Raw genomic sequence first — 21,587 nt, 5'->3', positions numbered from 1 at the left:
CTGTGAGGTGTTGAAGGTTGAAATGTGAAGGCAGATCTGAAATAGAGAAACCAGGTATCCCTTCTAGGAGCACAGATCCAATTAAAGTACATGATGATAAGGATCCAGAAGGGTGATAAATAAGACTAAGTCCTAAAACAAGCGACAAAGGGGAAGCCATTCAGACATGTGTTCTCATTTGATGTAAACTGGTGTTTGTCAGTGAAAGCCAGAGCAATGATCACATTCTACTCAGAGGTTCAGAAGGCTGAGACCCTTGTCCTCTCTGTTGAGTGTCTTTGGGGTATAATTTGTCACACTGGGATATGCCTTTAGTTCTTCAGGGATCTGAGGATCTTTGAACCTGTTACTGCTGTGCTGTATTAATGATGATCTCAATGGCCTTCAGGGGCTATTGTATCTGCTTAGAGGCCACTCTTCCTGGGCCAGTGGTGGAAGTTTAAACACATACCAGCATTTCAGAGCAGTCAGGGGTATTGGTCCCAAACCTGGGCATAGTTGAATTCATTATTCCAGTCACACTGTTATTTCTTTGTGTAACATAGACATTTTCTGTACTCTGTAATCTCCTGTGATGAAAAGGACTTATAATCTCTCCGGGGTTTTCTCCTTTGTTGTGGTCTAACATATGTCATTCAGGAAATCTGACCCCGTGTGTTAGGTGTTCTTTCATCGTGCTCCGAATGGACTAAACAAGGCAGAACGAGTCAGACAAGAGGTTTGATAGCTCCAAACACGATACAAAAGGTAGAAGGAGAGAGAATTTTATTTGGTTAATCTGATCACTATTTCAGTTAACAGAAAACCCGAAAACATGTTGTCATATCACCAGACATGGAGGAGAAAATGCAAAATGAGAGAGAAAACAGAGAATACTTTTAAAGGGAGATTTTTCAACAATTTTGGAAACTCAAATTCTTCCCTTTTCTGAGGTAAATTGGAAGAAATGCTACACACACCATGGGAGCTATTGTTCAGATTTGACTGCAAATCGATTTTCTCATTTGATATCTAAAGGAAACTACTGATGATGTTCCAGTTGAATGCTTACATGTTGATTGCTAAGTCATTTGTATTCGTACTGAAAATGATATCTACTCTGCAGTGGGAAGTGGCATGCCTTCGGAAAGAAAAATCAAAGGACAAGGAGCTAAGCAATAACTATGTGGCAGCAAGAACACAAGGAAATTAATGAAAATAAACTAAGTTCCCGAGTGGTGGGATATTGATAGAGCACCAGTTCCTCAGGATGTTGCATGTTAGTGATTTGCTTCTTCCCCGGCGACATTCATGGATATGGTAGGTGTTGTAAATGCTATGAAAAACAAACTTTATCTGACAGTTCAGGGATAGGGCTGGGATATGGTTTCATATTTTAATCATAAGAAATTAAAGATATGTAAAAAGACCATGTTATGCTTCATAAAATTCGATGATTTTTTATGAACAGTACTGGAATGTATTCATATATTAAAAGTTCTTTAGATTATCTTTTTTTAAATTCTAGAAGTAGATCATGCATTGAGTGGAGTTTTTCTTTAAGAATAAACTGATTCCTCAGGCCAGGGTAATATTTGTGAATAATATTTATTTTTCTTGACTTGAAATTTTCCTCAACTTGGATTAAGACTATTTTTAAAAAGCTTTTCTATATTAGACTCTTACAAAAAAGAAATATAAGCTAATGAGCAGTTACTGTAAATTGTAAAGATTTTTTAACCACTCTCCAATATTTATTTTTATGTGCTTAGTGAATAGTTGAGTATTTTTTTAGAGCTATGTGAGAGATGTAAATACTTTGCATTGTTTAAATATTTCTATTGTCTGTGAACTGTGTCTTCATTTTGAGAGTTAAGACAGTGAGGAACTCGGAATTATGGGTAGGTGGGAGACAATGGATGACATAAACTAGAACCAAACAATGATTTGTGTGGATTTACCCTTGTGTCACCGCATAGTCCCAGATTTACATATGCATCAAAACTGGAATGTGAGCATACATTTTAAACATAGGCACTGCTTGTTTGAGGATTATTGAACTTTCTAACTGCTCTGAATGCCAGTGCTTCTAAAAGGGCAGAAATTACGGCTGCCATAATTTTTTTTGCATAGTGCATAGCACAGGCTTCTGACAGTTCATTCAACAAATACTTTGGGTGTTGATGAGTAAATCAGAAAATCAAAGTACTCTTACTCTTAATTTTGAATATAATTAGTTCTCAAGAATCAGACCACAATTTTTCTTGATTACACTTTTTTCTAGGATCAGTTGAAAATATGGGGGACATGAAAGGAAAAGAAACTTAGAATTTTTACTCTTCCCATCAAAAATGGAATTCAAGTGGTGCCTGGGTGGTTCAGTCAGTTAAGTGTCTGCCTTGTCTCAGGACATGATCCCAGGGTCCTGGGATCGAGCCCCACATCAGGCTCCCTGCTCATCTGGGAGCCTGCTTCTCCCTCACCCTCTCCCTCTGCCTGCTGCTTCCCCTGCTTGTGCTCTCTCTCTCTCTCAAGTAAATAAATTAAAAAAATGGAATTCAAGAGAGAATTGGGTCAAAAAAGAACACCTTTTATTGCATTTTGATATAACTTTAACTGAAGGCAGTCCTGGGTTAGAACTTTAGTGGTTTGTAAAAAAAAATAAAAAGGAGATGGTTTCTGAAAACTGGAAAACACTTGGTTAGACAGTTAAGCAATTCTCCTGATGGTTTCAGAGCTGTGATGTACAACTAAAAAGAGGTTATGTTTTAAAAAGGAAAAAGTAATTTAAACTTATGTAACCATAAAACCTTTGGGGAAGTGAACTACCTATTAATATCTTCATGGACCTCTGGAAAACAGTTTGGGTGATGTGATGTTTCCATGAAGCAAACACTGCCTAGAGTACCAGATCACTGTGAGTGAAAATCCCAGCTTCATTGTTTACCAACTGTCTGACCTTGTCAAGTCTGAGTGCTAATTTTCTTGTTTGTAAGTGAAATTGTAATGCTTCTCTTGAAATATTGTGAAAATTAGGGGCGCCTGGGTGGCTCAGTTGGTTAAGCGACTGCCTTCGGCTCAGGTCATGATCCTGGAGTCCCGGGATCGAGTCCCATATCGGGCTCCTTGCTCAGCAGGGGGTCTGCTTCTCCCTCTGACCCTCCCACCTCTCATGTGCTCTCTCTCTCTCATTCTCTCTCAAATAAATAAATAAAATCTTAAAAAAAAAAAAAAAAGAAATATTGTGAAAATTAAATGATGTGATGTGAATCACCCAAACAAAGTTACTGGCACATATGAATAACTCAATAAATACTTAGTTCATTTTAAACATGAAATATGAAAAGTAATATAGATGTTATGTGTCTGATGGTGATATTTAAATGAAATGTAAAAGTACTTAGCACAATGCCTGGTTCAAAGAATCAACTCAATAAAATTAGCCTCTTTAACTCCTCATCTCATTACCTTAAGGTTATTTTTAAGTTGGTTAACATTTCATTAAAAATCCAGGTTTTTTAAAGTAATGATACGCTGTTCAAATCAACTTTCTGAAAAATTCCACTTACCTATTGAAATTGAACATACATTTACTCAGTACTTTACTATAATGCTAGATTCTGTGCTAGGCTTCTGGGATCCAAAGTTGTGCAACCATCAGAGTAAAGCCACAAATAAATCAAGGATTATAAATCAGTGTGTTAGTAACAATAATATATGTGTGCAAAGCCTGCTTTGGGTATATCTATATAAGATTGGGGCATAAAGAAGGAGACCCATAACTACAATTCAGATGGATGAGTAGGACATAACTAGACAGAGAATAAGAAAGACCTTCCAGGCATAACATAGCTTAACATGACTCATTTTGGGAAAAACTGTGGGTGTTTCAAATCTTAAGAAGGGAAATGATTGCTTGAGACAAACACTCAAGACAAACAGGGTTGGCTGCATAAACCCTCATAGGAGCTATAACTTTATCCTGAAAGCTGTGAGAAACCAACCATTAAAAGTCTTAAAGCCAGAAAGATGGAAGCCATTGTGTGGGGCCAGCCTGGAGGCAGAGACTGGGGACTTCCACAGAGGTAGAGTTATATTCTATTTTTGGAGGAAAAAATTTCAGGCAAGTGCTACTAAGCCCAGAAGAGTCTATTTGTGTTTATCTGTAATCTTTGAGGTAACCCAATGGCTAAGTCAACTCTTAGATGGGAATTTGCAATGATGAAAATGGAACTTCACAATTAGACTGTTGAATTTTAAGTGGTAAAATGTTTTCAAGGTTCAACAGCTAAAAGCTTAGAAACCTACGTAGAGTATCCTTGTAAGCCCTCTATTGTGATAAAGATTTATCTATTTTTATATAACTCCTTCAGAGTTAAATGCAAATTTATCTTTTTTCCAATTGACCTCACTTTCTTACATATTTTTTAATTTACTTTATCTACACCTATTTTTCTTATTGAACTACAGCTAACAGTAAATTCAGGTGAGAAAATAAAATTGCACTCTACATTTTCAATTACACCGATGTCGATTAATTATATATAAACAATCACTTAAATGCACTAGAGAAACTAGTTTTAAGGAATCCTGTGGGAAATCTTCTTAGCCATGAGAATTATTATTCTTATAGTAAATTTACTTCTCAACTTTTTTGTGTTATATATATGTATGCTACATGATTCCCTAAAGCAGGCCATACCTACATTTAGTATGTTTAGCAGGTAGGATTATGGGCTTAACCTAAAACCGTGCTGGCTTCCATGGCAATCATATTAGAAGCTAAGTTATAGACTTGTAAACATTTCCAGAAATTGAGCAAATACTTGTTTGTTTTTTGAAATAATAGTTAAAAAATGTATAAAGCCTGATAGAGTGTATTCGTCACTGTTAAACACTTTATAGAAGCTAATGTTCTGTTGAAGAGCTAATTTTGACAACCATTAAGTTCCAATCCTATCTGTAATTCTGTTGTAAAGGATACTTTTTTTTAGCTCAGAGACGGCCCTTTGCATTAATTACCAAAGCAACAGTGCTCGCTTCGGCAGCACGCATACTAAAATTACCAAAGCCAACATGAGAAAAAAAGAGATCAGGTCCCTGATGAAGATAAGAAACGAGTAAATTTTGAATATCACAAAAATTCAAATACATTATCTTTTACTGATTGTCACTGAGGTACAGACAGCAAAACAAACAAACAAAAAATTCATTTCAGTCAACGACTTATATTTAGCTGGAATATAAACTCTCAAACTTTCAAAAGTGCATTCATGTTTTTTCTGTGCTGTAGACATTATCCTTCCCTTGAGACTTTAGCCATAGAACAAACAGTATGAGTGAATGCCTGTGAGCCTACTTTGATGAAGAAAATTATATATAATATTTGAAGAATTACATGACTTCTTTCTTCCTATGCTATTTGAAGGAACTGCATACAGCCTGCTCAAGCAGAGCACACACTTCCAAGTCAGAGGAATCCATCAGTCATCACATGTTTGCCGTGCTCAGCATGAAGCTAGGTGTCAGAGGTGCGCAAAAGAAGTGTGAATGTACTTGCCCCAAACTTAGAGAAGAAGAATAAAACTTTTCTCATGAAATTATTTCCTTGAAAAGTCAAGCAAAGTTTGTTTGTTTGTTTGTTTGTTTCCAGGAAAGAAAAGACCAACAAGGAACACATACTCTTCTTTTTTTTTTTTTTTTTTAAAGATTTTATTTATTTGACAGAGAGAGATACAGCAAGAGAGGGAACACAGCAGGGGGAGTGGGAGAGGGAGAAGCAGGAGAGGGAGAAGCAGGCTTCCCGTGGAGCGGGGAGCCCGACGCGGGGCTCGATCCCAGGACCCTGGGACCAGGACCTGAGCCGAAGGCAGACGCTTAACGACTGAGCCACCCAGGCGCCCCAGGAACACATACTCTTATTCAATATTAGAAGCTACGTAGTATGTAGTAATATAAACTTGTTAAACAAAGATGGTACAGACCATCAGATCACTGAGGTACAGAGCAGTAGAAGACCTAAAATTACCCTGCAAGTTGATTGCAAGAAGGGATGTTAGCTTGCTCCTAAGAATTTCCTCTCTGTAAAAAGGCAGCTTCTTTCACTGCGTAGTTGAATGAAACAAAGGCAAGGTTTTCCAGTCTGAAGAGAGAACAAAGAAAAATTTGATGATTGGAGGTCACGGACAGAGAAGCAGACAGCTAATCTGATGGATAATGACCTGACAGGGTCCCACACACAAAACCACAGGTGTCATCCTGCTGTGGGGTGTGGGCACTGTCTAAAAGCTGCAGGAACTTCCATTCTTGGAATATTACCTCCCTTAAATTGCAGCTCCCTGTAGTAAGCTCTCTTGTGCCAATCACAGTAAGTTAGTCTGATGTCTAAGACTTCCTTCTTACAGCAACACAGTAATTTAATTTTCTTCTGTTAATTGGAAGATTGAAGAAAAATAACTATACTCCTCAAATTATCTAGATGATTCTAGCACAGATGAAATTAAGCATTTTAAAAGATAATCAAGTCATAAAATTAATATTTCTATCAAGACTATTTACATCAACTAATTAAAAGTTAGCTTTTGAGTTACCAGGCCTACTGAATCAGCTCTTAGTAAAACAATTCACATAAAATAGTTCTATGTCTAGCAAAACTTTTCTTGAATTTATGTATTATCCAAACTTGAGTGTGGATGGTATGCAAAGAAACATACTAATTATAGCTAACCTCACAATTAATCATTTTTTCTTTGCAATAAAATAAAACTGCATTTTATTTATTTTTTATTATTTTATTTTAAAAAAACTGTGGGTTTTTTTTTTTTTTTTGAGTATAGTTGACACCCCAGTAGACATTTTTCCAATGATGGCCAACAGACAATTGAAAAGATGCTCATCAGCAGCGAAATGCAAATCAAAACCACAACGAGAGGGGCGCCTGAGTGGCTCAGTCAGTTAAGCATCCAACTCTTGATTTTGGCTCAGGTCGTGATCTCAGAGTCATGAGACTGAGCCCTGTGTCAGGCTTCACACTTAGCAGGGAATCTGCTGGAGATTCTTTCTCCCTCTCCCTTTGCCCCTCCCCCACCTCTCCCTCTAAAATAAATAAAAATAAATTAAACCCCATTTAAAGATATTTAGTATAGACCCTCAGTGTTGATTTCAAGTAAGCAACAAGAATACCCTGTGGGCATTCTTAAAGGTAGAGTGCCATGATGGTTCAGGAAACAAAGATTTGGAAGATTTATCACAGGCTTGGGTAAATATGTTGCTGTGAAACACAAAAATTTCAGTCACATAGTCAAAAATCACTTTCTAAGATACAAAGGACAAGTCCTAGAATCGGAATTATAGTTCACACTTAAAAATACTGTAAAGTCTCATCAGAGTGCCTACCATTGCTTAAAGAAAAAAAAGACAGTAAAAGGAAGAGATTATAGATGTACCTTTTATTCCCTTACATATTACTTGAAAGAGCTCATGATTGGTGACATATTCTGGAATTACCATGTAAAATTTTCCTCTTCCCTCCATAAAAACCTCAAAATAGATGAAAATATATCATTTAAAAATATTAAATACCTACTCTATGCCAGTTTAAGGCACTTTATACACAATCATTTATTCTTCATAACAACCTATTAGTTAAGTATTATAATCCCTGTAAAATGGATTATAAACTGGGTTTAAGTGTAATCATTTTACTCATTTTTGTGAACAAATATTGAACAGATTCTTAAAATTTTTTTTTTAAAGATTTTATTTATTTGCGAGAGAGAGAATGAGAGAGAGCATGAAGGGAGGAGGGTCAGAGGGAGAAGCAGACTCCCTGCTGAGCAGGGAGCCCGATGTGGGACTCGATCCCGGGACTCCAGGATCATGACCTGAGCTGAAGGCAGTCGCTTAACCAACTGAGCCACCCAGGCGCCCTCTGAACAGATTCTGAATACAAACTTGGGTCTGTATGATTCTAAAAGTCTTGCTCTTCATACCACATGATAAAGCCAATTGTGTAAGTACTGATTTTTTGACTGCTAATGACAGGGTTTTAAATGTTCTTATTATTATAAAAATATTTAAATTTTATTTAATGACTACATTTAATTTTTTGTGGCCTTATAAACAGAAAAATCATATTTATTTTCTAGTTTACTTAGAAATATTTGGTCCTCTTGACAAAAAAAATATTTTGGTTGCTTATGAAAACAACAATCCACAAATTTTTATGGCACCCATACCGTGGGCAAGAAGGCACTATATAAGTTATAGTGTGTGCTGAAACTGATGTAAAAAGGCAAAGACCCCCAAGGACCTTAAAATTAAATCTGGATAATGAAGCATATATGCTTAATATCTGGTCTCTGCAGGTCAATCATCTGTCAGAAAAAAAATCCACCTTCACGTTTCACTGCTTTGATTAATTCAGAGCCACTGATTCATTAGTGTTCGCCAACCTTACTAGGGCAACTCACTCAGATATTTCTTTGTTAACATCAAAGCACCATCAAATTGTGGGTGGCCAATGCTAGACTATCTAGGTGCCTGTACATGCTTAGAGAGCAGTGATTCTTTCCCCTTCTGTCTTGCAATGGATAGTGGGACTGCACGAGGCGGGTTGGAACACAGAATACAAATGATGATAGAGACTGCACACAGAGACAGGAATTACATGGAGAAGACCCAGTAGTATGGCATGGAGAATGAGATTCTACCTTTTGACAAAAGGGGCCGTTCTTCATGGGCTGCTCACATACCAAAAATGTATGGAAGAGGAAAAAAAAAAAAGCTAAGTACAAGCTAACCTGTTTGCTCACCATTAAATTTGCAATGTCTAGGATGACACAGTTGTCAATCAATATTTGTTGAATGAATGAGTAAACAATCCAGGATGCTCAGGTCATTTGGACAAGTGTAGTTGTCAATAAATGATTAATCGACTTCCTGCATGGGTTGATGTAGGCTCTTATCTCTGGCTTCACTACAATTTTTGGATTGAAATGGTCAGCTATGCACCCCTTAGAAGAACTGGGAACCCTCACAATGTGTGGATTTTAAATGCCTCTCTCTAACCCTGATTCTGGAACTTCTAGTATCCTCTCTCATTGCTCGAGGATGCAGGGCTGATTCCCAATTGAAACAAGTCTGGAGGTGGGGGAGAGGAAATGGGGTCTGACTGCCCAAGAGACCGTCTGAAGATCCATTTCTGTCCCACAGAAAGGATTCTAAAATCTCTTTTGTAAGGTAGATCAACTGAAATAATAGATACCAATGTTCATTGATTCCTTTGTCATTTCTCAAAAACACAATGCCATTCTGGGCCTGGCTGAGGGAAACAGAAGTGAACCGTACTCTTCAGGAGCTCACACTCAAGTAGGGAGGAAGCAGATCTGTGTGTGATAAATGTGCTGCAATTATGTGTCTATCATAATAAAAGCATGTGTTAGTGGGAATTATGAAGTGCAGGTGGAGCTAAAGGGCAGAAAATATATGAAAATGTGGAACAGTACAGTGAGCTTGGGAAACTGAGCAACGTGAGTGGGTACTTCTGGACCCATCAAGAAGATAGGGTTAGAGAGGTAGTCAAGCCACCTATCATACAGGATCTGTTGTGACATGCTGAGAAAGAGATTTTTTTCATAAAAGCTTTGAGAAGTCATGAAGGCTTTTAAGTAGGGAATGGCATGGCCAGATTTATCATTTAAAAGTATGATCTTGGGGTGCCTGGGTGGCTCAGTTGGTTAAGCATCTGACTATTGGTTTTGGCTCAGGTCATGATCTCAGGTCCTGAGATCAAGCCCCTTGTAGGGCTCCCTGTTCAGCAGGGAGTCTGCTTCTCCACTCTCTCTCCCACTACTCCTCCGCTCACTCATGCACTCTCTTTCTCTAAAATAAAGAAAATCTTTGGAAAAAAATAAAAGTGCGATATTATCGGTAAAGTTCAAAGCAAGGGAACTGGTTAGGAGTCTGTTGGAGTAATCTAGGAAAGAGACGAAGATGACATAAACTAGGTCATCTCTGGCCAGATGAAGAGGAAACTAATTCAAGAAAGGTAAAAGGTCTGGGCTGGTTACCTACCTGAGCTGTTACTTGCTTGTTTATGACCCGTATGGCAAGGTTTGGCAGACCACTGACCACTGGCTGATAAGACAGATTTCACACAGCTGTGAAAGGGAGCCTTACTTTGCTTTTATGGGTACTGGTAGTGATGATTAGATGTGGGAGGGAAGAATGATTCTCAAGTTGCTGGCTTGGTTTACTCTGTGGATTTCATATGATTTACTTGTGTGTGTGTTCCCACTGCGTAGCATAGTACTTGGCACCAAAGCACAATGATACACATTTTTAAGCAAACATCTAAAATAATATCTATCACATTTAGAGCATCTACAAGGTGGTTGTTCATGTGTCTTTTCATTTCATTATCATTTTGCAGATTCAGAGTAATGCAAAGATATATACCTGATTTCTCTGGGAGCTGGGATACAACACATTATTACCATTATATGGACCAAAGGGAATGGATAAAGGAAAGATGAGTCCAGTGGCTGGAAAAACTTTAGGGTTGGATCAGTTAGGAATTTCAGCTTTGTAAATAATGTAGAAGATATTTGGTAGCTTTAGCTATGATTTATTGTCTGTTTCACAGCTAAATGAATGAAAGGGGGTAGAAAAAAGAATCTTACTGTTTAAATCCAAATAATAAAGAGCATGTTCAATACCCTACCTTGGGTAAACATGGCTGATTGGCAAAATGTTTGTTACTCTAGCTAACCTAAACTTTTAGTTCTTTCATTTATTCCTCATTGAAAAAGTAAGTCTCCTGCATCATAGCTCTTCCTATTTTTGGAATCTGTTATTAAGTTACAACAATATACATCATATATAATATTACCTGATGTAATAACATAGATGCTGCTTTGTGGATAATAGACAATTGTTGAAGAGTATTGTTTTCTTTATTTCTTGTTCTTGGCCAGTTTGATTTTCTAGACTAAATGGTTTTGGATCCTATTCAGTTTGGCCACATAGCCTTGAGATTGATGTTGGTATTTTCTCCTTTATTTTTACCCCCAGATTTCTCTCTCCTCCGCTTTATGTTTATTTTATCACCAGCATTGTTTGCCAACAAACACTGTAGAAGGCAGGGAGAGGCAAGAAAGTATTCTTCATATTCTTTACTCTGGTGAGAGTAGTCTATGCTTGGGTCTCCTAGGTAACTTTGAAAACAAAAACCCATTTTAAGGATATTTATTAGTTAGATTTGTTATGATTAGTTGTGGGAATTTTTAGAAGTTTAAAGTCTCACCCTTAAAAAAAAGAAAGATAGAGAAAGAGAGAGAAGAGAAGAGACAGAGCAGAGACCTTTCTTTAAAACTGTATAATTAGATTAAGTGCTATATTTTTTTTTCAGATTTTAATATGCTATTATATACTCAGGCAAGTAAGACTATTCCTAAGAAGGATGCTTGAAGAGTCAGTAAATAATACGTTGTGCTTAACAAACAAAAAAGCAGTAGGCTCTGCTTTCCTCTTTTTGGCTTTGAGTGTTGTTAAGAAGAAATGTTAATTCACGGAGCACTAGTTCCCTGCCTTTTGTTGTTGTTTGTTGTTTGTTGTTTTCTAAATAATAATAAAGCTTTGCTATATATGTATTTTTTTCCTGGATATTTGGACAGTTCTTGGAAACTGGTTAAAGTTACCATTTCCTTTTTATTAGTATTTCAAGAGAGGCAGTAATTTGATTGTTTTGAATTTTTTATACAAAATATATGTAAAGAGTGATCTTTAATAATTTGACAATTAAACAGTGAAGGAAAATGTCAATATTTAAATATTTTAGTAAGCATTCTTTTCTCTAAGTTTTAATTGCATTATTAATTGTAATGAACAAGATATTCCTAGGGAAAAAGCTGAGCAGATCATCTAATTGCAGCTTTTACTGCTTTGAATGATAAAGTGCCTTTGATTTGATGCTGAGCCAGGAGGGCTTGATTGATAATATCTGTCTCAGATGTCACCCTGGGAGAAAAGAATAAAACCTCAGTAGACTTGGTGCATTGCAGCTGTCTCCGCTGCTCCAATTTCTCTGCCCCATTGACGTCATTGGGAGGTTTCAAACCAGTCCAGAGTGTCTAGTAAACCTGCACATAAATGAAATGAAGAAACAGAACAACACTGATTCATAACCCAGCCCTCACTCCAAAGAGGTAGCTGTTATATTTTCTCAGATAATGGACTGATGTTTGCTCCTTCCCTGTGCTTAAAAAAAATTATTAAAATGGAATCAGCTATCCAGAAATGTGGGAAAGCCTCTGACAAGGAATGCGAATTGCGTAAGCCCTTCTAAAATCAGATTACATCACAATGAACCACATTTGTCCAGGGTTCTCAGATAACATAACCTGCATCCAGCTCGTCTCTCAGATCGGGGCTGTCTGAAGCAGAAAGTGGCCTGGGGGACAGCCTTCCCCGGGGGCAGGACTACTCCAACCATGCAGGCCAGTTCCTGGTGCTGTTTCCTCCTCTTCTTTCTTCACACACAGCCATTTGTGTTGAGTTTCAGACGAGGGATATCCATAGACAAGGATATGATCACAGAGTAGAATTACAGTCTTTCCAAGGAAGTATTTCCTCATTTTTTTTTTTAATGAATTTAGCAAAGAGAAAATACACAGGAGGAAGCAGAGGAGGAAAACAAAACCTTGGTGATGTTTTTAAAGCTGCTTTGTCAGCTTACTACACTAAATGTATGATAAACTGTAAATCTCAAAATCATTTATCACAGGGAATTTTTTTTTTCCTAAATGCTGTCCCATAGCAATTTAGTGACTTGGCTGTTTATTAATGTTAGAAGATGTTCAAAAGCTAATTTTCCTCAGGCTGGGTGATCAGACTGCTGGCAGAAGAAGAATGCTCTCCTTCTCCCTTCTTCTTAGTCCTACCTCTTCCTCACTCTCCACCAGGTATGGCAGGAAAAGACTCACAGTTACCAAATAGCTTTCGTTTCTTATTCAGCCAACAAGGTCCATGGTGTGTGATTTGAAAAAAAAAAGAAAGAAAGAAAGAAAGAAAGAAAGAAAACTGAATCTTTATAACACTTTAAAGTTTACAAAGCATTATCACTTCCATTTTTTCTATTTCAGTCTGAATGATAACCCTGTACAGTAGATAATACAAGTATCATCATTTTATAGATAAGGAAACTGAGCTTCAGGCAGGCTAAAGGGAAAAATTAAAATCTTGCCCGAGTTAATCATCTTGTAAAAGGCAGAGCTCAAACCCCAAATTTTGGAGCTCTGTATCCATCCTCCGCTTTCTTCACCGTATGTTCAAGGAGGTGGATATTTCTTGATCCTATAACCTACCTTTTAGAATCACTTCAATTTAGCTAATTTGTATTGACCATTTACTACATGTGGTAGGTACTTTAGAGTCAAAGCTACGTAAGACATAGTTGTTGACCTTCTGGAGCTTAGAATACTGAAGAAAAGACATGGCTCTGTATGTAACTATTACAAGACAGAATAAGAGATTTGCATGAGACAAAGTGATGGCATCTGATTAGTACATCTTGAATGAAGTAGCATTTCACATAATACTGAAGGACTGGTGGTATTTCAATAGGTAAATATGGTGGCTACAGCCATTGTGGGCCAGGGGACCTGCATGAGCAGAGACGAATAGGCAAGATGGTCCTAGGCGTGACAGGAATGATACAAGGGATCTTATGTTGAAACTGAAGGCTGGGATCTTGAAAGATGGAAGACTTTAAATGCCAGGATGAGGAGTTTGTAATAATAAAAAGAAATATGAATGCTTTAATCTAAGGAGTAAAACCATTGGTGTGTAATCAGTTAAGCAGCCATGTATAAGGTACATGTGAGAATAGAAAATCTTGTTCATAATACCAATTAGGAGGTTCCATAGAGATCGAGGGTGGGGGAGTTTTGAGGAAATAGGGTAATGTGGGGCTATGGGAATTCATTCATTTGTTTGAAAGTATTTGTTGATCACTTCTACCTGTCAGGCACTATTCTGGGTATGAGAATATGCTGGTAGCAGACTGATAAACTCCCTGCCTCATTGTTCTTTCATTCTCTAAAGGAGGAAATGGAAAAGGGGGGGACAAATTCACCAAGTACTATGGGGCTAGAACTAACAGCATTTAGTAACAGGTCATGCTGAATAGAAGAAGAGCTGATGCTGACTTGGAAATTTCTCTGCTTGACAGAACATGCCCCAAAGCCTGTTAGCTAAAAGTGCACTTCTCTACAAAGTTATCCTTCTTATGGCACTATGAAAACACTTCACATGGATACCATCTAGTTCAGATATGATGAGGTACGGAAACATGCTTGGCAAAGCATCAAGTGCTACGTAGACAGTATCATTTGTGGTGGTGAGTGGCTTTTTGTGTGTGTATTTTTATTCTAACAAAGTATGAATATTTCAGAGTGTTTAATCTGGTAAATTGTTTCTCACTTTACTTCTCATTTTAAAGCAGAGTCAAATATGCTCATATTGATTATGTTTTCAAATAATCTCAGGAAAGTTATTTCAAAGTTATGTTGTTTGCAATTTACCTTGTCACATAATCTTTTATCTTGCTGTTTCTGTGATTTCTGCTTATATTCTAATGTAGGATACATTATGAAAAATGATATTAGGTATTGTGTAGGGATCTACTAAAACTACTATCTAGGGTGCCGGTTCCTAATGGGGAAGGGTTCACTTCAGGGTTGTGTACTGATATGTTTGGGGAGCTATGTCTTAAGCATTTAACAGTTTAAACATCTAATCATCTTCCTTGAGGTTCTTTATATGTGATTTATTACATAGAGCATGGGTTTTCCTATGTATTCACAAGTCTCAGCATTTCCTATGTATCCCTTAATCAGCATTATAAATAAGTTACCATGTGTATTTAAAAATGATCAGACATTAAGAATCTTATGACACATCCAAACAAATGTTAGCCACATAATTAGGTTATGACCAAGTCAATAGAAGCCCTGAGGATATTGATAATGAACCCTTTACTGTGCCTGACTTTTGTTAAGTTAAGAATGAGAATCCGTGTGATAGCTGAAGTGGGGAACTGAGAACATCACCCGGATAATATGCTTTGAGGAGTGTGTAGATGAAAATAAGATGATAATAAAATTACCTACTTACATTGATGATTACCCCCAATAAAATGCAGATTTACTGAAAAAGGCTTATACAGCAAATAGTTACTGATCTGTATATGCATGTGCCCTGGGTGGTGGCTAAAATGGTTCTCTCTTTCTCTCTATTGAAGTCTCTTTTATTTTGTGATCCTTTCTGCCCAAATGAATAAGGATGAGATAGATAAGTGACTCTTTTGACCAGTGACCTCTTTTTGTGAAGAAAATTTCAGTTTAAAAAAAAAAACTGTTTAGTGATCATGAACCTCCATCTAGTTGCTTAGAATTTAGACTCAGCTGAAGTAATCAAATTTTCTTTCTTTTTGTTAATTTAGTTTATGAATTATTTTATGTTTTTAATTCTTAATTATTTTTATTGAATTATAATTGACATACAGTATTATATATGTTTCAGGTATATAACACAGTGATTGATATTTTTATACATTATAAAAAATGATCACCACAATAGGTCTAGTTACTGTCTGTCATCATATGGAGTTATTTCAATATTATTGATTATATTCCCTATGCTGTACATTACATTCCTGTGACTTATTTATTTTATAACTAGAAGTTTGTATCTCTTAATCCTCTTCACCTATTTTCCCCATCCTCCTAACCTCCTCCCTTCTCAAAACAACCAGTTTATTCTCTGAAACTATGAATCTGTGTCTGTTTTGTTTGATTTTTTAGATTCTACATATAAATCAAATCACACACTATTTGTCTTTCTCTCTGACTTATTTCACTTAATCTTTAGCTTCTAGGTCCATCTATGTTGTCACAAATGGCAAAATTTTGTTCTTTTTTATGGCTGACTAATATTCCATTTTATACACTCATACATATGCACACCTCACATCTTTATCCATTCATCTATTGATGGACACTTAAATTGTTTCTGTATCTTGGCTATTGTAAATAATGCTGCAATGAACATAGTGGTACATACATCTTTTTAACTTAGTGTTTTTGTTTTCTTTGAATAAATATTCAGAAGTGGAATTGCTGAATTATATGGTAGTTCTATTTTGAATTTTTTGAGGGACTTCCATACTGTTTTTCATAGTGGATACACCAATTTACATTCTCACCAATGGTACATGAGGGTTCCCTTTTCTCCATATCCTCACCAACACTTGTTATTTCTTATCTTTTTGAATAAGTCATTCTGACAGGTATGAAGTGGTATCTCATTGTAGTTTTGATGTGCATTTCCCTAATGATGAGTGACATTGAGCATCTTTTCATGTGTCTGTTGGCCATCTGTATGTCTTCTTTGGAAAAATGTCTATCCAGGTTTTCTGCCTATTTTTTACTCAGGTTGTTTATTTGTTTAAAGTTTTTTGTTTTGTTTGTTATTGAGTTGTATGGGTTTTTGTATATTTTCGATATCGACCCCTTTTCGTGTATATCATTTGCAAGTGTCTTTTTCCATTCAGTGGGTTGCCTTTTTGTTTTGTTGATAGTTTCATTCATGGTATAAATTTTTTTAGTTCTATGTAGTTTCCTTTGTACAGTTTGCTTTTGTTGCCCTTGCCTGAGGAGACATATCTTTGAACAATATGCTCAGACTGATGTTAAAGAGCTTACTGCCTATTTTTTTCTAGGAATTTTATGGTTTCAGGTCTCAAATTTAAGTCCTTTTTTGAGGTTATTTTTGTGTATAGTGTAAGAAAGTGGTCCAGTTTCATTCTTCTGCATGTAGCCATTGAGTTTTCCCAGTGCCATTTTATTGAAGAGACTGTCTTTTCTCCATTTTATGTTCTTGCTTTCCTTGTTATAGATTAATTGACCATATAAATGTGAATTTATTTTTGGGCTCTCATTCTGTTCCATTGATCTACATGTCCATTTTTGTGCCAGTACCATACTCTTTTAATTACTAGCTTTGCAGTATAGTTTGAAATCAGGGAGCTTTAGCTTTGTTCTTTCTCAAAATTGCTTTGGCTGTGCAGGGTCTTTTGTCTTCCATACAAATTTTAGGATTATTTGTTTTATTTATGTGAAAAATGCCATTGGTATTTTGATAGATTTTGCATTCAATCTGTAGATTGCTTTGGGTGGTATGGGCATTTTAATAATATTGATTCTTCTAATCCATGAGCACTTTATATCTTTTCATTTATTTGTGTCTTCAATTTCTTTCATAAATGTCTTATAGTTTTCAGAGTACAGGTCTTTCACCTCCTTGGTTAAATTTATTCCTAGGTATATTATACTTTTTCATGTGATTGTCAATGAGATTGTTTTCTTAATTTCTTTTTCTACTATTTCACTATTGGTGTACAGAAATGCAATAGATTTCTGTATATTAATTTTGTTTCCTGCGACTTTACTGAATTTGTTAGTCTAATAGTTTTTTGTGGAGTTTTTAGGGTTTTCTCTATAAAGTATTATGTCATCTGCAAATAGTGACAGTTTTACTTCTTCCTTTCCAATTTGGGTGCCTTTTATTTCTTTCTTGCCTAATTGCTGTGGCTAGTACTTCCAATACTATGTTGAATAAAGGTAGTGAGAGTGGGCATTCTTGTCTTGTTCCTGATCTTAGAGGAAATGCTTTCAGCTTTTTACCATTGAGTATGATATTAGTTGTGGGTTTGTCATATATGGCTTTTATTATATTGATGTATGTTTCCTCCATACCCTTTTTGTTGAGAGTTTTTATCATTAGTGGATGTTGAATTTTGTCAAATGCTTTTTCTGCATTATTGAGGTCATCATATGATTTTTATCCTTTATTTTGTTAATGTGGCATATCACATTGATTGATTTGTAGATGTTAAAGCATCCTTGCATCCCTGGAATGAATCAGACTTGGTTATTTGGAAGCTACTTCTAATGTATTGTTAAATTTATTTTGTTGAGGATTTTTGCATCTATGTTCATCAGGGATATTGGTATGTGATTTTCTTTTTTTTTTTTTTTTTGTATTGTCTTTATCTAGTTTTGAGGTCAGGGTAATGCTGGCTTCACAAAATGAGTTTGAAAATAGTCCTTCCTCCTCCAATTTTTTGGAATAAGTTGAGAAGGATAAACGTTAACTGTTTTTTTTTATTTTTACTTTTTTAAAGATTTTATTTATTTATTTGACAGAGAGAGAGACAGCGAGAGAGGGAACACAAGCAGGGGGAGTGGGAGAGGAAAAAGCAGACTTCCCGTGGAGCAGGGAGCCCAATGTGGGGCTCGATGTGGGGCTCGATCCCAGGACCCTAGGATCATGACCCGAGCCAAAGGCACATGCTTAACTACTGTGCCATACAGGTGCCCCAAACATTAATTGTTTTTTAAATGTTTGATAGAATTCACCTGTGAAGCCATCTGGACCTGAACTTCTGTTTGTTGAGAAATTTTTTTGTTTGTAACATGTTTTTTATTTTTATTGATTCAATTTCATTACTACTAATCAGTCTATTCTGATTTTCTATGTCTTCCTATTCAATCCTGGAAGATCATGTTTCTAGGAATTTATGCTTTTTTTTCTAGGTTGTCTAATTTTGTAGCATATAATTGTTCATAGTATTTTCCTACAATCCTTTCGTATTTCTGTGGTGTCAGTTGTAATTTCTCCTCTTTCATTTCTAATTTTATTTGGTCTCTCTCTCTCTTTTTCTTAGTCTAGTTTAAGACTTTGTCAATTTTGTTTATATTTTCAAAGAACCAGCTTTTAGTTTCATTGATTTATTTTTTATTTTTTCTTTAGTTTTTATTTCATTTATTTCCTCTCCGGTCTCCATTTTTTCCTTCCTTCTACTAACTTTGGGCTTTGTTCTTCTTTTCCACTTCCTCTAAATGTAAAGTTAGATTGTGTATTTAAAATTTTTCTTATTTCTTGAGGTAGACCTGTATAGCTATGAACCTCCCTCTTAGAATTGCTTTTGCTGCATTGCAAAGGTTTTGGTTCATTGTCTTTGCATTTTCATTTGTCTCAAGTTATTTTTTGATTTCCTCTTTGATTTCTTTATTGACTCATTAGTTGTTTAGTAAAATGTTGTTTAGTCTTCACGTTTGTGTTTTTTATTTTTTCTTTATGTTTGATTGCTAGTGTCATACCATGTTATCAGAAAGATGCTTGAAACCATTTTCAGTTTTCTTAAATTTATTGAGACTTGTTTTGTGGCCTAACACATGATCTATCCTGGAGAATGTTCTATGTGTATTTGAAAAGAATGTTTATTCTGCTGTCCTGGAATTGAATGTTTTGTGTATCTATTAAGTCCTTCTGATCTAATGTGTCACTTAAGGCCAATATTTCCTTATTGATTTCCTGTCTGGATGATTGATCCATTCATGTAAGGGTAAAATGTATTAAAGTCCCCTACTATTATTGTATCACTGTCTATTTTTCCCTTTATTTCTGTTAATATTTGCTTTATATACTTAGGTGCTCCTATGCTGGATGCCTAGATGTTTACAAATGTTATTTGTGACATTTGTTGGAATGACCCCTTTATTATTATATAATGTCTTTCTTTGTCTTTTGTTATAATCTTTGTTTTAAAGTCTATTTTGTCTGATATAAGTATTGCCACTCCAGCTTTCTTTTCATTTCCACGTGTATGGTACATCTTTTTTCTATCCTTTCACTTTCAGTCTGTAAGTATATTTAGGTTTGAGGTGAGTCTCTTGTAGGCAGCATATAGGAAGGTCTTGTTACTTTTCTTAATCCATTCAGCCACCCTATGTCCTTTGATTGGAGCATTTAGTCTGTTTACATTTAAAGTAATTTTTGATAGGAATGTACTTGTTACCATCTTGTTTATTCTTTTCTGGACGTTTTCATAGTTCCTCTCTGCTCCTTTCTTCTTTTCTTTTGCTCTTCCCCTGTGGTTGGATTGTTTCCTTCATTTTTGTATTTAGATTCCTTTCTCTTTTTCTTTTGTGTATTTATTATAAGTTTTTACTTTGTGATTACTGTGAGGTTCACATATAACATCTTATGTATATAATAGCTTCCATAACTTGATAGCAACTTAATTTTGAACACATTCCAAAGCTTCATATTTAATCTCCCACACATATTTTGTATTTCTGATGACACATTTTCCATCTTTTTATTTTATGTATCCCTTAACTAATTATAGTATTTTAAATTAATTTTACTCCTTTTGTCTTTTACTCTTTATGCTTACTTTGTGAGTGGTTGATCTACTACCTTTATTGTTTTTTTTTTTACCTTTTCTGGTGAGATTTTTACATATGTATGTTTTCTTATTATTAATTAATGCCTTTTCTTTTTAGCTTAGAGATGTCCCTTTAACATTTCTTTTAATGCTGGTTAATGATGATAAATTCCTTTAGCTTTTGCTTATCTGGAAAATTCTTATCTCTCCTTCAATTCTGAATGATAACCTTGCTGGGTAGAGAATTCTTGGTTGGCAGTATTTCCCCTTCAGCATATTGTATATGTTATTACACTCCCTTCTGGTCTGTCTGCTAAAAAAATCTGATAGCCTCATGGGGTTTCCCTTATACATAATATGCTACTCTTCTCATGCTACTTTTAGGATTATTTCTATAACCTTAACATTTTACCCTTTTAATTATAATTTGTCTAGGTGTGTTTCTCTTTGGGTTTACCTTATTGGAACTCTCTGTGCTTCCTGGGCCTGGATACCTGGTTCCTTTCCCAGATTAAGGAAGTTTTCAACTATTATTTCTTCAAATAATTTTTCTGGCCCTTTTTCTCTCTCTCCTCTTTCTGGGACTCCTATAATGAAAAGGTTATTCCACTTGATGTTGTCTCAGAGATCAGTTAAGTTGTCTTCACTTCTTTTAATTCTTTTTTCATTTTGCTTTTATGTCTGGGTATTTTCCATTGCTTTGTCCAACTCACTTATTTGTACTTCTATTTCATCCATTCTGTTGTTGAACTCCTCTAGTGTATTTTTCATTTGTTACAACTTCTATTTGGTACTTTCTTATATTTTCTATCTCTTTGTTGACGTTCTTGCTGTGTTCATCCATTCTTTTCCCAAGATTGTTGAGCATCTTTATGACCATTACTTGTAACTCTTTATCAGGTAGGTTGCTTAGCTCCATTTCATTAAGGTTTTTTTCTGGGAATTTGCCTTGGTTTAGAACATATTCCTCTATCTTCTCATTTTGCCTGTCTCTCTGTGTTTGTCTGTTGTAATAGGCAAAACAGCTACCTCCCTCAGTCTTGAAAGAGTGGTTTTGTGTAGGAACTGTTTTGTGTGGCCCAGAAGCTCAATCTCCCCTGGCCACCAGAGCCAGGCACTCTATGTGTGGGTTGCATGTGCCTGCAGGGTATGGTAGGACTGAGCCTGCTGCTGGAGAGGTGGAGCTTGGGGCACTCCCCTGGCTGGTTGCAATTTGGCCACTGTCACAGGCAGCACAGGGTTCAAGCTGCTTGTCCCTCCCAGTTGCAGCTTTGTCTCTGAGTGGTGTGAGTTGGGTTCAAGGCATTTGTCTGGC

The 21,587-nt window shown here is 35.9% G+C and overlaps 1 protein-coding gene and 1 long non-coding RNA gene across 3 annotated transcripts in view; one reads left to right on the top strand and one right to left on the bottom strand.

Moving 5' to 3' along the window:
• The first annotated feature begins 1,042 nt into the window (after nucleotides 1-1,042).
• The window catches only part of PDE4B (phosphodiesterase 4B), a 187,286-nt gene continuing 166,741 nt past the window's right edge, over nucleotides 1,043-21,587 (top strand). The window contains exon 1 of the mRNA XM_035018339.1: nucleotides 1,043-1,299. Within this exon, the coding sequence (XP_034874230.1) occupies nucleotides 1,250-1,299 (50 nt within the window). The 5' untranslated portion in view covers nucleotides 1,043-1,249. The remainder of the gene's footprint in view (nucleotides 1,300-21,587) is intronic.
• The window catches only part of LOC118019305, a 90,755-nt gene continuing 75,015 nt past the window's right edge, over nucleotides 5,848-21,587 (bottom strand). Inside the window, exons 4-5 of one of the 2 annotated variants that reach the window (XR_004681651.1) lie at nucleotides 12,921-12,984; nucleotides 5,848-6,121 (exon numbers count right to left, since the gene is read on the bottom strand). This is a non-coding gene — a long non-coding RNA (uncharacterized LOC118019305). Of the gene's footprint in view, nucleotides 6,122-11,133; nucleotides 12,120-12,920; nucleotides 12,985-21,587 lie in introns of those variants that run through there. The other variant, XR_004681650.1, reaches the window with a different exon arrangement.

Source organism: Mirounga leonina, unplaced genomic scaffold (assembly GCF_011800145.1).
Source record: "Mirounga leonina isolate KUSES-001 unplaced genomic scaffold, KU_Mleo_1.0 Mir_173, whole genome shotgun sequence".
NCBI classification, from domain to species: Eukaryota; Metazoa; Chordata; class Mammalia; order Carnivora; family Phocidae; genus Mirounga; species Mirounga leonina.
Note: the sequence above shows the minus strand (reverse complement) of the source record. Positions and strands in the feature narration are given on the sequence as shown.